The sequence below is a fragment of the Sciurus carolinensis genome, chromosome 3 (genome assembly GCF_902686445.1).
Source record: "Sciurus carolinensis chromosome 3, mSciCar1.2, whole genome shotgun sequence".
Lineage (NCBI taxonomy): Eukaryota > Metazoa > Chordata > Mammalia > Rodentia > Sciuridae > Sciurus > Sciurus carolinensis.
Window position 1 is genome coordinate 34129247 of NC_062215.1, and position 17302 is coordinate 34146548.

Sequence of the window (17302 nt, forward strand, 5' to 3'; positions counted from 1 at the left end):
TCAATATCATTTTGAGAGTGTCTGAAAACCTTGAGCCTATTTCTTGAGCCTATTTAATATCTGTTTTATCTCTCTAGGAGTCTGCCAAGATTTCTTGAGGGGAGGGTACTGCAGATTGGAACCCAGGGGTACTTTACCACTGAACTACATCCCAGTCCTTTTTAATTTTTATTTTGAGGCAGGGTCTTGCTAAGTTGCTGAGGCTGTCCTCAAACTACCTCAGCCTGCCGAGTTGCAGGGATCACAGCGTGATTGAAAAATACTTAGTTTTTCAATTTGGCTAGCCATCCTAATGAAAGATAAGAACCTGTAACTTTCACATAGCATATATCTTGGAAACTGAATTTTTTTTTTTTTGTTAATGTATTCTTGACATGTCTAGGAAAAAAAATAGTCTTCTGTTGACATTGTTTTCTTTCTCTTGCCCGACTGATGTGCAGGATAATGCATTTTAAACCAAAATGTTTTATCTACTTCTATTGGATATATATGAAGAGAGACATCATTCCTTCCCTCCTCCTGTGTTAGAATAGATACACAGCAAAGAAGAATTTAATAAATAAGATTTGTTTGGAAATACTAAATTATAATTGAAAATCACAAGAAAGTATCTTTGTATGTAATATATTACCATTCTGTGCCCTGTATTTCAAGTAAATTGAGGTGGGATTATTTCATATATTCAAAGTGTTTATTTTGAAATAATATAGATTCAAAGGGAGTTACAAAGACAGTGTAGAGAGATCCCCTTTGCCCTTTTCCCAGTTTTGTGTAATAGAGTTACATGTTGCATGATGGTAGTACAGTTAAAACAAAATAGGAATTGGCACAGGTACAGAAAAAAAAGTTTCTATCATTTCCTCACAAGTAAATTTAAGGTATATAGATACATAACTATTCTATCACCATGAAGATTTCCCTCATGACTTCATAGTCCCCCTCTCTCCCACCATTGCTAACTTGTGGCAACTATTAATTTATTCTCCATCTCTGTAATTTTACCACTTAAAAGAATGTTACATAAAAGGAATCATGCAGTATGTGACCTTTTGAGTTGAACTCCCCACTCAATCACCCACGCCTTCAGCATAGGTATGTGAAAATTTGTTCCTTTTTTATATGGAGGAGTATCCCATGGTATGAATGTACCAAGCACATTTCATCAATTATAGGTATTTTTAGTTGTTTCTAGTTTGGGGCTTCAAGTCTGCTCTAATCGACTGCTTAAAGATCTAGATTTACATGAATTTCATTTTCTTTTGAACAGTTACATATCATTGAAGTTGGCACACCACCTACAGGGAACCAACCCTTTCCAAAGAAGGCAGTAGATGTTTTCTTTCCTCCAGAAGCACAAAATGACTTTCCTGTTGCAATGCAGGTATAGTAATGCAAAATAAATGGGCTTTAAAACCTCCCCTCTTAAAAGAAATTATTCCAAACATCATTTCACATTTGATGCAGTGTAGGTGATGTTTAAACAAATATTCTAAAATAAAGTTTATTAATGAACTTGGTTTAAAAAAAAAAAAAAAAACCCTTCATGTAATGTGTAAGTTGGTTTATCAGAATTGTCTTTTTTGTCTTACAGATTTCATACATGTTCATGTGTTTTATGTAAGAGCTTGCGATGTCCCACGTTTAAATGTGCTGTAAAAATGAGGAAAACCTTAAATATTACCTTTAAACTTTTCATATAAGCCTCTCATCAAAGTTCTAGAATGTTACCCTCTCCAAAATGGAAATGTACTAAATTTATTTTGTTAGATTCGTTATTTTACTAAAGGATTGGTTTTCTTTGTACAGATTAGTGAAAAGCATGATGTGGTATTCTTGATTACAAAGTATGGTTATATACACCTCTATGATCTTGAGACTGGTACCTGTATCTACATGAATAGAATCAGTGGAGAAACAATCTTTGTTACTGCACCTCATGAAGCCACAGCTGGAATAATTGGAGTAAACAGAAAGGGGCAGGTAAGGAGACCTTGAAACTTAAAATAAAATAATGCATTATCATTCACTTTTTCCCCCCTCCTTGCCAATATTTAATAAGCATTGACATTGTCAGACTTTTCATTATAGTGACAGGAAATGGTGCCTTCTTGTTTTTTCTTTTTTTTTGTTGTTGTAATTAGTTATACATGACAGTATAATGTATTTTGACACATCATACATAAATGGAGTATAATTTCTCATTCTGCTTGTACATGTTGTAGAATTACACTGGTTGTGTAGTCATATGTGTATATAGGGTAATAATGTCTGATTCATTCTACTATTTTTCCTATCCCCAGACCCTCTCCCCTCCTTTCACTCCCTCCTTTCTACCTAATCTAAAGTAACTCTATTCTTCTCTAGCCCCCAACCCCTTTCTGTGAATTAGCATTCATTTATCAGAGAAAACATTCAACCTTTGATTTTTGGCTTATTTTGCTTAGCATGATATTCTCCAGCTTCACCCATTTAATGGCAAATTCAATAATGTAATTTTTCTTTAAGGCTGAGTAATATTCCATTGTGTATCTATACACCACAATTTCTTTATCCATTCATCTGTTGAAGGACACCTAGGTTGGTTCCATAGTTTAGCTGTTGTGAGTTGAGCTGCTATAAACTTTGATGTGGCTGCATCACTGTAGTATGCTGATTTTAAGTCTTCCCTTCCTACCCCCCAAAAAACGTAACTTTGGATGTCAGAAAATACCTGGTAAGGGGAGAGGAGGAAAGGAAATGAGATGTAGGTCAAGGGATACTAAATAGCAGATATGTAGGATTAACAAGTTTAGAGATCTCATGTCCAGTGAGAGTTGATAAAATTGTCAAAAACAAGTAACAATGTATAGTGATAGAGTGTGGATTTGCTTTACTGTATGACCATTTTACTACTGATGTCTGTCCTATAACTTTATTTTATAAACCTCAAATATACCCAATAACATTTATTTAAAAAAATACATAGCTAAAAACATTAAGATACATGAATAAAAAGTCTCTATAATCCTGTATCACAGAAACTGTTTGGCATATAGACATCTAGGATTATATATCAAAAGAAGCAAGTTTTTCATGGAGTGAAACTATTAGGTTTGCCTTTGACAGACTATATTTTTACAGATGTTTTATTCCTATTGTCTTTAAGACAGATTATTTATAAACTACAGAGATAAGAATTCTACCTCCTTTCCTGATGCCTTAATTATTACTAAATATTTAATGTTATTAGGTGATACATTGCAGTACCTATTATGGGTTGCCTAGAAGGTAAATGATTGGATAAGGAAAATAATAGCTGTTCTGAATTTGTCATGTTTGTTAACCTCTTCACACTGTCTAGCAAGTGGTTATTTTTCTGAGTTTTCTTAGTTTTTAATTGAAATTTAGAAATTTCTCCCAGGAGGTATCTTATTTTCTGAAAAATGACTAAAATTTAAAAAGCTTAGTGTCTTATTGGTCTTGCAATTTATTAGTTTTCCTCCAAATTAGTAGTTCTCCCATATAGTAAGCAATGAAAGTAGATAGTTTTTTATTGTTTTTTTTTTTTCCTTTCTCCTTTAGTTAATTTTTGAAAAAATGGTATGTATATGAAAAGGAAGTTCTAGGGAAATGGAGTTTCCCCTACTTTCCCATCCCCTACCTCAGCTCCAGACCTGGTTAGGTGTGCTTGCTATATGTTCCTATAACTTATGTAGTACTCTTTATAAAACTTGTTGCCTAACTGTCCAAATCACTATTCTTCATTTGGAAAGGGCCTATCTTCATTTAATAGTATTTCTAACACTAGTCAGTGTCTTAGCACAAAAGCAGTTTTAAACATTTGGTACCTTTTGTTTATTTAGTTTTATGTGTCTCACATGGAAAAATCAAGAATGAGTTGGCCTTTTGGTGAGCTTGGTTAGTGATTTAATAATTATGAAGTTATGAAACCAGGAACCTTTTTATTTCTGCTGCTATGCTGATGTTTTAAGTAATTCTTAAAACTAAATTAACTTGAATTATTTCACCATATAAATGATATAAACCTTATAGAAAGAATGGTTTTTGGAATTTATTGATGTTTTTTCCCTCCATATCCCCAGATTTTACTTTCCAGCCACTTTGGAGGATCAAGGATGAGTATACTGTTCTTAGGACAGAAGCAATTAGAAATTACATTTTACTCAACACTGTATTTATTATGATCCTACTGTGTCTTGCATTATGTTAGGTGTTGAGGATTCCGTGATTCCTTCTCTTGAGCTCTTCAAACCATGAGTATAATCTGGCTGCTAGGCATGAAAATATAATTAAAGAAAATTACTGAAAAAAATGTTTTTAACCTTAAAACGAACAGGAATATACTTTAAATTTCCTCCAGGTGAGCCTCAGGTTTCATTTAGATTTATATCTTCTTCAGAGTTATTTTCATTGAATTGCAGGTTCTATCAGTGTGTGTAGAAGAAGAAAACATAATTCCTTACATCACCAATGTCCTACAAAACCCTGATTTGGCTTTGAGGATGGCTGTACGTAACAATTTAGCAGGTGCTGAAGAACTCTTTGCTCGGAAATTTAATGCGCTCTTTGCCCAGGGAAATTATTCAGAGGCTGCAAAGGTGGCTGCGAATGCACCAAAGGTAAACAGCTATGAAGTGAAATTGCAATGATTGGATTAATATAGATATTCTATTTTTAATACTGCTAGAAGAGGAACCAGGTTTTCACAGAGAAACTACTTTCAGGTTTCGTTTTCTTTCAGTAATTAATTGTCAGTGCCTTCAAATTCGATTAGTGTTTTAAAACTCAGAAGGTTAGAAGGATTTGTAGATCTAGATTTAGATAGGTGTAATAATGTGTAGTACTTAGGTTTATTACTGTTTGACCTCATAAATGGCAGCTACTTGTTTTATTTCTAAAAGTTGTACCCTAAACAGATTGTTTTTAATTTGTGGAATGTAGAGCTGTCAGAAATTGGAATGAATTTATTCCAGTCTACCTTTATGTTGGTTTATGTTGGATGAATTAATATGTTACAGTCCTGACTAGTATTAATTATGAAATTTATACTTGATTTAATGTGAGCTTATTTAATAACTTTAACTAATTCATGATTATGCTTATTTTTTACATATTAATGTGATAATTAAGTTGGTATATTTCTGATTCTGAATAATTTTATACCATCCAACCAGAAGTATGACAGACATTGATAAAAATCTTTATAACAGATTATAAAAGATTTGAAATTTGGTTTTAATAGATTAACTCAGGCCTGTTAAGATAGACTTAAGAGATCTATAGGGTTGTTTGTGTGGTGTTTGAATCACTTTTGAGGTGTCCTTAATATTTCTCCTCCTAAAAGGGAATACTTCGTACTCCAGACACCATCCGTCGGTTCCAGAGTGTCCCAGCTCAGCCAGGACAAACTTCTCCTCTTCTTCAGTACTTTGGAATCCTTTTGGACCAGGGCCAGTTAAACAAATATGAATCCTTAGAGCTGTGTAGGCCTGTGCTTCAGCAAGGTCGGAAACAACTTCTGGAGAAATGGTTGAAAGAAGATAAGGTATATTAATTTGTTTTAACATAATTTTACTTCAATTGAAGTACCATGTTAGCTAGTTAAAATTGTTTATGCTGTACACCAAAATGTGTATTATTTATTGTCGAAATAGAATAAGAAAATACAGTTAGGCATGGTGGTACACGCCTACAATCCCAGCAGCTTGAGAGACTGAGGCAGGAGGATCACAAATTCAAAACCAGCCTCAGCAATTTAGCGAGTTCCTAAGCAACTCAGTGAGACCCTGTCTCTAAATAAAATACAAAATAGGGCTGGGGATGTTGGCTCAGTGGTCGAGTGTGAGTTCAATCCCTGGTAACTACCCCCTACACCCGCCTGCACAAAAAAAAAAAGAGAAAGAAAATACATGGCTTAAAATGTTTGTGCTTCCTTTTGAAAATCTGTTTATTTTTATGGATGTTGAAATATGAGATATTTTTGTTTCGTTTTAATTAGAATCCAAGATTCTTGCTTGGTGAAAATTACTGACCTGGAGTCCTTTTGCTATAACAAAAGCTTAGGGCAAAGGGTTTATTTCAGCATGCAGTCGTATTAGTATGTGTGAAATTCTTTTGGACATACGAATATATTTTTTGTCCTACATTCTACACTTGGTATTCACAGAATTCCAGCACTATAAGTTGTCTTTTCTTAGAACTTCTAAAATGTCATCAAAATTGTGATACTTGCTGCTGGTAAATACATGTAAAGAAAAACTTATATAAAATGCTAGATTGTTCATAAGAGCAAACTGATTAGCAGTGAGTGAGATACTGTTTGATAGTATTTTCATAAAATGTCAGTTGGAATTTCATGAAAAAATACTTAATTTGGTTTTACATAGGCACCTTTTCAAAAATATTAACTGGCTTTAGGATTCTCTGGAATTTCTCTTTGCCTTTTGTATCTACCCCAGTACTTAATTCTCATTACACAGAGCATGTGAATATACTGTTTTCTAGAGCACATTATTTCTTAAGTGGAATAGTGACTGAGAAACAGACAACCACTACATTTTACTTATTCTTAAGGCACCAGACAGACTTAAGCCATATGTTACTGTTGTTATTTCTCTCATACCACTAACAAAAAGCCTTTCTGCACCAAGTTGTATTAAATTCCATGTTTTATGCCATTGTCAAGAAGTAAGTTAGCACTGTTGAAAACACTCTTTTGTGTATCAAATAAGTTTAAAGTTAATACCTTTCAGCATTAGTGTATGTTGGTAGTGATTTTACATTACTCAGCTTCTGGCAATCTTGGAGGATAGTACTTCAGAGTTGGGATGCCTGGATAGGAATCTCTGCTGAAGAATAGTTAACTAGCCACACTAGCAAGTATTTGAGTTCCATCCATCCCAATTTTTTAAGATAAGGGAGGATGAGAAACAGCCAAGGTAACCGAGTTGACCTATGTAACAACTTTTTGGGTATCATTAACTATTTTTGTGAACAGTCACATGGGATTCATTTGTTCTAAGAGAGCACTGGTCAACTCTTCATTAATTAGCACATTTAGTTAAGATGTACAGACTCTGGGCTAGGCATATGGCTCATTTGTCTCACATGCTCAAAGCCCTGGGTTTGATTCCCAGTACCACAGAAAAAAAAGAAGAAAAAAGATACAGGCTCTTACAGGTATTCTTATTTTTAGCAAAAAATTCAGTTATGAGGGCTATTCTCTGAAGTTACTATTAAAAGTCAAAAATCAACTCACATGTAAAACAAAACTCTTTTAGGAAACTGATTTCCAGATTGAACAACTAAGAAAATTTGAATTATAAGTGCATATCTGCCTATATATTACCTAAAAATTCTAAAATTTTTATCTGTTTGACCTCATAAAATTAGTATCCTATCCTGCCTTGCAACTTTAAATCTTTTTTTGGCATTAGGGATTTAACCCAGGGGCATTTTATCACTGAGCTACATCCCTAGTCCTTTTTATTTTTTATTTTGTGACAGGTTTTGAACTTTTGATCCTCCTGCCTCAGCCTCCCAAGTTGCTGGGATTACAGGTGTGCACCACCATTCCAGGCACAACCTTTAATCCTAAATTCAAGCTTAGGTCCTTCAGACATATAGGTTATACTTTAGTTTTAATAATGGTCTTTGCAGTGATCCTCATTTGACTCCTTCAACTTCAGATTTTCATTTGACATTACATTAAAAGTTGTATTATTGGGCTGGGGTGTAGTTCAATGAGAGAGTGCTTGCCTAGCACTAGGCCCTGACTTCTATCCCTAGTACCACAAAGAAAAAACAAGTTGCATTATTTTTTTTTTAAAAATCGAGGCCACATATCGTAATTATCCTAAGTATTCTTAGCAATTATAAGGTTCTGCTGAAACTAAAGTACTTACACTCATAACAGGGTAGTTGTAAATATCTGTAAGTGTGAAGTCTTGATGGGCTTATTATCCTTATTTAAGTAGGATATATGGACAGTTCTTCTAAGACATTTCTGTGAATGTAAGATCAAGAGTCTTTACCAGCCACAAACCCTGCAGATTCATGATAATTCTAGGAAATTGAGTAATTAAGTACCTATCATATTAATTATAGGGAAGTAGTACCAACTGTTCATTTATAAAGCATCTCATGGATCACTAACCAATATCTTTTTCCTTTGAACAGCTGGAATGTTCTGAAGAACTGGGCGATCTTGTAAAATCTGTGGACCCTACATTGGCACTTAGTGTGTACTTAAGGGCTAATGTCCCAAATAAAGTCATTCAGTGTTTTGCAGAAACAGGTCAAGTCCAGAAGATTGTTTTATATGCTAAAAAAGTGAGTTCAGTGAAACGATTGCAGCATAAATTCTTGAAATCATTAAGAGAAAGCATTCTATATTGTTACTTTAATAGTGAATTTCCTTAAATTTTGAATTACTTGGAAAAATACAAAAATCCTATCTGAACTTCCATGTTCATTCATGTACACTAACTAAAAATGGAGATAATTACTCTTGCATGGCTTATAGGAATTTAAGATAGCAGGGGTGTGTTTAACACATCAGAACAAATTTTGCAAGTCATTTGTTAAAAATAGATAAGTCCATTATTAAATTTATAATTATTCAAATATGTCAAAACCAAGGTTTAATTGAGCATCTTAAATTATAAAGGAATTTGTGCTTTCATCAGTAGCTGTGTTAGCAAGATTTTGTTGTAGAAAAAGCCTTTAAATGTTATAAAAATGAAACTTGGCAGGATGTTTAACTCTTTGTCCCTTTTTAGGTTGGATATACTCCAGACTGGATCTTTCTGCTGAGAAATGTAATGCGTATCAGTCCAGATCAGGGACAGCAGTTTGCTCAAATGTTAGTTCAGGATGAAGAGCCTCTTGCTGATATCACACAGGTAATGGCATTCAAATGTGTTCTGTAGTTGAATGAGATGGAGAGTGAGGGGGAAATCTTCTACCAAGTTGTTTTAACTTTCGGTTAAATTTTCAGTTTGTGGAAATTAAAGTTGTGTCTACATGAATAAATCTCAAGTATCTTAATTAGAAAAGCAAATTGTGGAAGAATGAACACTGATTCAACTTATATAGTTTTAAAACATACAAAGCAAGTACCATTTGTTTAGACATACGCTGGTATTTAACATATGGTAAAACAGGCAAGTGGCTGCCACTGGTCAGCAGGGAGAGGAGAGAGAAGTGAGGCTTGTAGAAAGTGCAAGTGAATTCTGCATATTGTATGTGCTCTTGTATGTTTTTGAAGTTTATAAAAATTTTAAATTCATTAGTTTGATTGTGTTGTGCTATTATATATTTTGAAATATTTCATAGATTTTTTTTAAAATCATAACTAAGAGTAACTGGTCTCCAAGGGGCAAATTTTATTTATTTATTCTTTTTCTTTTTTTCTTAAAGAGAAGAGAGGACAAAATTTATTCTTAAAGTGTGATGTTATGTTGCCAAATAATATTCTTTACATTTTTTTATCTTAGACAGGGTCTCCCTAAGTTGCTTAGGGCCTTGCCAAGTTGCTGAGGCTGACCTGCTGGGATTGCAGGCATGCGCCACCACACCTGGCTTAAATATGGTATTTGTTCTGTGAGATTTTAAATACATTAGAAAACAGATCATGAACTGTAGCTCAGTGCTATATGACACAACAGAGGCCCTGGGTTCAATTCCCAGCACTAACAAACTAAGATTGTGCTTAATTCCATTCATGTATTGTCAATAGTGTTTTAAAATATTTTGTTCTGTTTTGTTTGGTAGATCGTGGATGTTTTCATGGAATACAATCTAATCCAGCAATGTACTGCATTCTTACTTGATGCTCTAAAGAATAATCGCCCATCTGAAGGTCCTTTACAGACGAGGTTGCTTGAGATGAACCTTATGCATGCACCTCAAGTATGTGCTTTATGCCATTTAGATGTTTACACCACCATTTTAGCAATTATTCAGAGATTCATAGATTGTTATTTGAAGCTGTGAAATACTAGTTCCTCATTCAAGAAAATTTAGCTTTTTTTGTACTGTGTTTTACCAATTCACTGTTGATATCCTGTTGAAATTACTGACATACATGAGGTGATAAAACAAACTCATCCTGTTTGTGATGTTATAGGTTGCAGATGCTATTCTAGGGAATCAGATGTTCACACATTATGATCGGGCTCATATTGCTCAGCTCTGTGAAAAGGCTGGATTACTGCAGCGAGCATTGGAACACTTCACTGATTTATATGATATAAAGCGTGCAGTTGTTCATACTCATCTTCTTAACCCCGAGGTATTTCATTTCTTATTTGTTGTGATTAATTGGTATGCTGAATTTGTGTTTGTGGTACTACATAGTAATTTCATTCTACCTCAAGGTTCAGCATTATTAATTCATTTATTTATTTTTTCTTCTAGTGGTTAGTGAATTACTTTGGGTCCTTATCAGTAGAAGATTCTCTAGAATGTCTCAGAGCCATGCTGTCTGCTAACATTCGTCAGAATCTGCAGATCTGTGTTCAGGTGGCTTCTAAGTATCATGAACAACTATCAACTCAATCTCTGATTGAACTATTTGAATCGTTCAAAAGTTTTGAAGGTAAGTAGGAATTTCTTAAAAAATTACATAATATAGCCAAGAGGAGGTATGTTTATGATCAGACTACTGGAAATCGCCTTTTAAATGCTTAATTTTATGAGACATTTTACTATTTAATTTTTATTTCTTTCAATAAATGTCAGGTCCTGTGCAGTGTATAAGACTGTCTTGGATACTTTATAGATGAACTAAAGACAGAATTTTAAGATAAAAATATAGTGACTTTGTCCTAATAGGATAAAATGAAAATACTAATGATTAGTTATACTATTATTTCACGCTCATTTGTCTGATTCTTTTAATAGCAAGTGATTCTAGCCAAGGACGTTTTGTGACTTGTCACTACACATCAAGGTATTAGTGTAATAACTGTTGGGTGGTTCTTAGTTCATTAGCTAAAATCTGGTCTCTAGTTAGCCTTTTCTCTGCCCTCTTCATAGTATTAGTGCTCTAAACACAAAAGGTAAGAGTTTTCTTTGTTATCTCAGTTTCTGTATATTTAATATGTATTAATTTACTCTTGGTACATTAGCCTCTAGGCCTATATGGCTATTTAAATGTTGTCAGTAAAATTAAATAAAATTTAAAATTTAGTTCTTCAGTCACTCTGGCTATGCTCATCGGCCACATGGGTTTAGTGGCTACCACACTGGACCCTGGATAACTATTCATCATTGCAGAAAGTTCTACAGACAGTACTTTCCAAACTACTTCTGTATGTTTTTGTTAACTGCATATGGAAAAACACTTGATATATGACGTGTCATTTAAAACTTCTCCTAGGGAAATAATTAGCTTTGATATTGAGTAGCTGCCCCTAATTTATTTCTAAACCATTAAAAAAACATTGGCTGTGCATTTTGACACACACCTGTAATCCCAGGGACTCCAGAGTCTGAGGGAAGAGGATCACAAGATTGAGGCCAGTCTTAGCAACTTAGTAAGACCCTGTCTCAATAAAAAATAAAAAGGACTGGGGATATAGCTTAGTGGTAGAACTCCCTGGGTTCAGTCCCAATTACAACAAACAAACAAACATTGGGTGGAATTTTCTGCAGGGATTTAAATGCTATTCCATTTTATCAGGCTGGTGACTAAGTTTCCCCCCCCCCCCCCTTTTTTGATTTGTTTTAATACTGGGGATTGAACCCAAGGACTCTTTACCACAAGCCACATCCCAGTCCTCCTTATTTTTTATTTTGAAACAGGGTCTTTCTAAGTTGCTGAGTGAGGCTGACTTTGAACTTGTGGTCCTCCTTCCTCAGCCTCCCGATTACAGGCATGAGTCATCATACCTGGCCTTACTGAGATTTTTAAGCAATGGATTCATGATTGAGAGTATTAGCATAATAGTGTTTTGGGGTTGTTTTTTATGGTACTAAGGATTCAACCCAGGGCCTCACACATGCCAGGTAAGCACTCTACAACTAAGCTACATGCCCTACTCATTTTGTACTTTGAAAGTTCCTGCTAATGTGTCAGCTGACCTGGAATGTGTGATACTCTTCTCTCGAGTACATTATTTTTAAATAACTAATGTTTTTTAGTTCTGTCATTCTGAAAAGTGCCGCTATGCTTAATTTCAATTATTTGTCTCTTTAAGGTCTGTTTTATTTTCTGGGATCTATTGTTAACTTTAGTCAGGACCCAGATGTGCACTTTAAATATATTCAGGCGGCTTGCAAGACTGGGCAGATTAAAGAAGTTGAAAGAATCTGCAGAGAAAGCAACTGCTATGATCCTGAGCGAGTCAAGAATTTTCTCAAGGTAAGTGGTTTTTTGAGTAATGTGTCTTGTGGTTGGGTTGAAAATCAGCAGTTCTACAGAATTTTGGTCATGGCTTTAAAATTCTTTCCTCTAAATGTGAAATTCTTAGCATTGTCAAAGTATGTGCTGGGTTATTTCTTCTAAGCTAAATCTCTGTGGTTTTTTTGAAATAGGGAAGGAAATTGGTGAATGACCATCTGTTTAAAAGAAGGAAAAAAAAAGCACTATCTCAAAGAACATTTCCCTTTTTTCTTTCTCATTTTTAATTTTGGAAAAGAAAATTTTGAAAATTGGTTGATTACTCTCTCAATGTCATTTTAGAAAATCATTTAGATTTCTTTTCAGTGTTAAAATCAACTTGCTCCTGCTGTCATTTTGAGGATCCTCTATTTATAGACAAAGAAATCTGTTTATTTCTAGCTTCAAATCTGCCTGACTCTAGAAAATACAATATTAATCATGTGTCATTTAATGAATCAAAGATAAGATGAAACTAAGAAAGCTCAGCTTTGTTACACATGAATTCATTTACAGAGAAGTCTTACTGTGTTAGACTGAAAAGTAATGGCTTAAAGATTCTGAATTCTTTAGAACACACTTAAGGGCAGTCAGTTTTGTTTAATATTTAACTTAGCTTTTAGCATTATTCTTATACCTAGTAGTTACTTTGTGAGGGGTAGAAAGTTTTAAAGTTGGCAACATATAGCTTTATAGTGTTTTAGTTAGTGTCTTGACCATCTTGAATATTCTGAGGAATCTGGCTAGTATGATGTTTGAACCCAAATTTTCTAGTTTCCAAAATAAAGACTCCACATAGAAAAGATTTTAATGCTTGATTCTTGATTCGTGTACCCTAACACCTTTTTGTAGGAAGAGACTTACTTCCTTTTTTGGGTATCGTTACTGTTTTTTGGTTGGTTTTCTTTCTTTCTTTTTTTTTTTTTTTTTTTTAAGCACTACCAGATGCCTACATTATTTCTTCTTTTAAATCAAGTTCTTTAATGCTTCAATTTTAATTTTTTTAGCCTTTTTTTTTTTTTAACATGTTGATAGACCTTTATTGTATTCATTTATTTATATGTGGTGCTGAGAATCAAACCCAGTGCCTCACACATGCTAGGCAATTGCTCTACCACTGATCCACAACCATTTTTAATGTTTATGTTCTTGAACTTCAAATGAAATACTTGGGAACTTGGCAGAGTGGCCTGAGCCTGTAATCAGTTACTCTGGAGGCTGAGGCAGGAGGTTTGCAAGTTCAAAATCGGCCTGGGCAATTGAGACCCTGCCTAAATATTAAAAGGACTGGGAAAATGTAGAGTGCCTTTGGATTCAGGCCCCATTGCCATAAGAAGAAAAAGAAAGAAAGAAAATGCTCTGGCCTGGTATGGTGTGCACCTGTAATCCCAGTTTCTCTGAAGGCTGAGGCCAGGAGAATCCTAAAATCAAGACTGAAGAATTGTGAGTTAAAAGCCAACCTGGGCAATACAATAAGAACCTGTATCAAAACAAAAGAAAATAAAACAAACAAAAAACCCAAAAATCTTTTGGATACTGGGATGGTACTATTTTGGGTTGGTTGGCCATGGGATCTAATTAAGTCAGGTTCCCATCCTGATTATTTGGTGTAAGCCTTATATAGTAGGGGGACTTGATATGGATTATGAGCCTTCAAACCACTCAGACCTGTTTCAAACTCATTTGTTTGTTTAATTAGGCTTTCTTCATTTAGAATGTGTCTAGCTGTTCAACCATAAGCTATATTTTTCAAGTACTAGTATATGCTATAGATGTTTATAGTGATAACCATTAATAATAAGCTGTGTTGATGGGCCTTGGAAATAAGGTGGGTCAGCCTACATGTTATTTCTATCAATCAAGTTTATTTCAATTTTAAGTTTTTCTTCCTTGAAAGAATTTATATGTAGCTGAATTAAAGGTGAACCTGGTGTTTTATTAAGTGTAAATAAACTGAGATGGTAGTTCAGTGCTAAGATGCTACTATATGAGAATGAACTCTAGACCATTTATTTACTTCTCCTTATTGACCTGTAGTATGTAACTATCGTGTTTCTTCTCTCATTATTATTATTAAACTTAATGTTGGAGGTACCAATTACATGACAGTTGGTGTTATATATAAACTCTGTTATTAGAAAAATATTTTGGAATTTAACCTTAAATATTTGGTTGTAAATTATGTCCCAGCCTCCAGGAATACAGAGATTGGTAGAATATAACCTCTCCTTCAACCTACCCTGTGAGGACTGGGTCTGTAACTCATTAGTAGAGCGCTTGCCTGGCATGTGTAAGGCCCTTGGTTAGATCCCCAACACCCCTCCCCCACAACCAAATGTTAAAATACTTCATGAGCTGGCCAAAAGAGCGTCATTAGCATCATTTGACTGAAACCCTAAATTTATGAAACAGTAGCTCTCTGTAGAAAGCATGAAACTATTATTCAGACTCATTGTCTGCTTCTTGCTCCTTTTATTTATTTTCTACCATTCTTTGTCTCCTGGTTTTGGACTCGCATAACCCTTTTCTGCCTCAAGGCCTTTGCTTTATGCCCTGGGTGGCTTTACTCTTAGATCTATTTTTCATTATTTTACCTACCCCTATGAAACATGCTCTTCTTACTAGAATGTAATTCCCTTGAGGGAAGGAGCTCTTCTTTCTTTGTTCCCTGCTATGTCTGCAGTACCTAAGAACAGTTTGGTATATAGGTACTCAGTAAATATTTGTTAATTGAAAAAATTCATGTTTAAGAAAACATCTGGATATATTTATATATTTCTGTTATGATCTTAAAATCATTAACCATTATCAAGGAGATTAAACATTTAGTAAATAATTCTGAATTTCAGTAATATTACTTCCATGAATTAAGTCAATGACAGATTTAGGCAATTGGGAAATATTCTATTTTGCATCAATTTTTTCAATCTTAAATTTTGTTTTGGAATACAGTTACTTGTCTTTGCCACAGAAATCTTAAAGACTCATTCACAAGAATAGAAGCTAAGTAATTCTAGATTTCTTATGTTTTCCCCCAGTGATAAAGTATATAATATTTTATATGTATATTAAATAAGGTAAGGAATAATACTAATGTGCTGATCCACTCCCCCCCCCCCCACTGGGGATTAAACCTGGGGCCTTGCACATGCTCGGCAAACACTTTACACTGAGAGATATCCCCAGACTTAACTTCTTCCACTTCTTTCTTGATGTTCATTTTCTCAGGGAAAACATGACTTACTGAAATTTTTGTTTAGGTAGATCCAAATTCTAAAAATGATGGTAGCAGCTGTTAGTAGTACTAATTCCCTAGTTTTAAACCTGTACTTGCTTTAGACTTAATGCAAAAAATCTGTAGCTGGACTTCACTTCCACTTATAGACATTTTTATTACTTAATTTTTCTTGGTGTTCTCTGAACATTTTCTAGACTAATTTTCATATAATTTATGATTGGATGACTATACCCTAGTCTTAACCATTTTGTTCTAATCTTGGAAACAATCTTAGTGGCTGTCATAGGGGAAAGTCCTATCCTGCTTATTAGTTGTTGTTCTTTAGTAGACTCTTGTAGAGGAATCATTTATTGAGGAATGTTTCATTGTGTATAAATGAATTCCTGATGTAAACTGTTGTTTTTTGTGCTGTACCTTATATCTGTGGAATGTAACAGGACATGTATCAGGTAAATGCCCAGTACAGGTCTTACCTGCCTGTCTATAACATCTTCTGTGTCAGTCTATAAATAGGATTGTAGCTTGATATTTGTAATTGTAAAGCAATTGGCAATTTAAAGATGTTTCTTTAAATGCAGTTTTTCTTTTTTTCCTTTTTCTTATTATAGCAACATGTGATGTACTTAATTCATGGCCTTTACCATCATGCTGCTCCTTGTTGGCTTTATTACAATAGTATTAGAGGCTGGCTATATAGCTTGGACTTGGGGAGGGTTAGAAAATAAATCATTGAAATAAATGTGAGCTATTTATGCCTTGGTTTTTGTTTTTGTTTTTGACAATGACTATAGTGATGAAATCTGCCACCAAATTCAGTTGAATTGTTAGTATTAATAAAAATCTCAATATGATGATTTTGTAAACTGAATTGCACTGGTGGTTTACAAATCTTGTTAATTAATTTTTTTTTTTTTTTTTTTGATAGAAGGGTATGTGTGGGAAGGACCTGGTATTTTCCTGTGTGAATCTAAGTGTTGCTTGGTAAAAATGTACTGAAACTAGGACCTGCACACTCAGCTATTGGGACATTTCCTTCTTCAACAGAAAAGCCAAGTTTGTACGAGCCTTTTCCATCAGCATAGAAGAGATTCTCACATTTTATGTACATTTGTAACTTCATTCAAGAAAATTTATGCTTAGATCTGGGGATGTAGCTCAGCCTAGCATGTGCAAGGCCCTGGGTTTGACCCCAGTACTACAATTAAAAAAAAAAAAAAAAAAAAAAAAAGAAAGAAATTTTAAGCTGCTTTTTGCTTGTTCTTTTTTTCAGGAAGCAAAACTAACAGATCAGTTACCACTTATCATTGTGTGTGATAGATTTGACTTTGTCCATGACTTGGTGCTGTATTTATATAGAAATAATCTTCAAAAGTATATAGAGATATATGTACAGAAGGTAAGTAATACTTAGATAATTTAAAGATATAATCTTAAAGTAGATTTTATTTCTTACTGTCTGGAAATCCTACTTTTGAAACTTTGTGACCCATATGAGTAGTCTGCTAGAGTAGTTCCCAACATTTTTCCCCAGTAGAATCTTTTCTTTGCTTAAAGTTTTAACATGCATGCAAATTTTTTGATGAAAATTTTACATATGTGCCATTTTTTATTAAAACTTACGTACATTCTAAACTAAACTCCAAACACAAGTTTTCAAACGATCTGAAATATAGACATTA

At 34.0% G+C, this 17302-nt stretch overlaps 1 protein-coding gene across 1 annotated transcript in view; it reads left to right on the forward strand.

Moving 5' to 3' along the window:
- Cltc (clathrin heavy chain) overlaps nucleotides 1-17302 on the forward strand; it is a 64277-nt gene that overhangs the window by 27603 nt on the left and 19372 nt on the right. The window contains 11 exon segments of the mRNA XM_047543684.1: nucleotides 1268-1381; nucleotides 1807-1980; nucleotides 4422-4619; nucleotides 5345-5545; nucleotides 8179-8331; nucleotides 8781-8903; nucleotides 9775-9912; nucleotides 10130-10294; nucleotides 10420-10600; nucleotides 12204-12367; nucleotides 16894-17019. Coding sequence (XP_047399640.1) covers nucleotides 1268-1381; nucleotides 1807-1980; nucleotides 4422-4619; nucleotides 5345-5545; nucleotides 8179-8331; nucleotides 8781-8903; nucleotides 9775-9912; nucleotides 10130-10294; nucleotides 10420-10600; nucleotides 12204-12367; nucleotides 16894-17019 — 1737 coding nt within the window.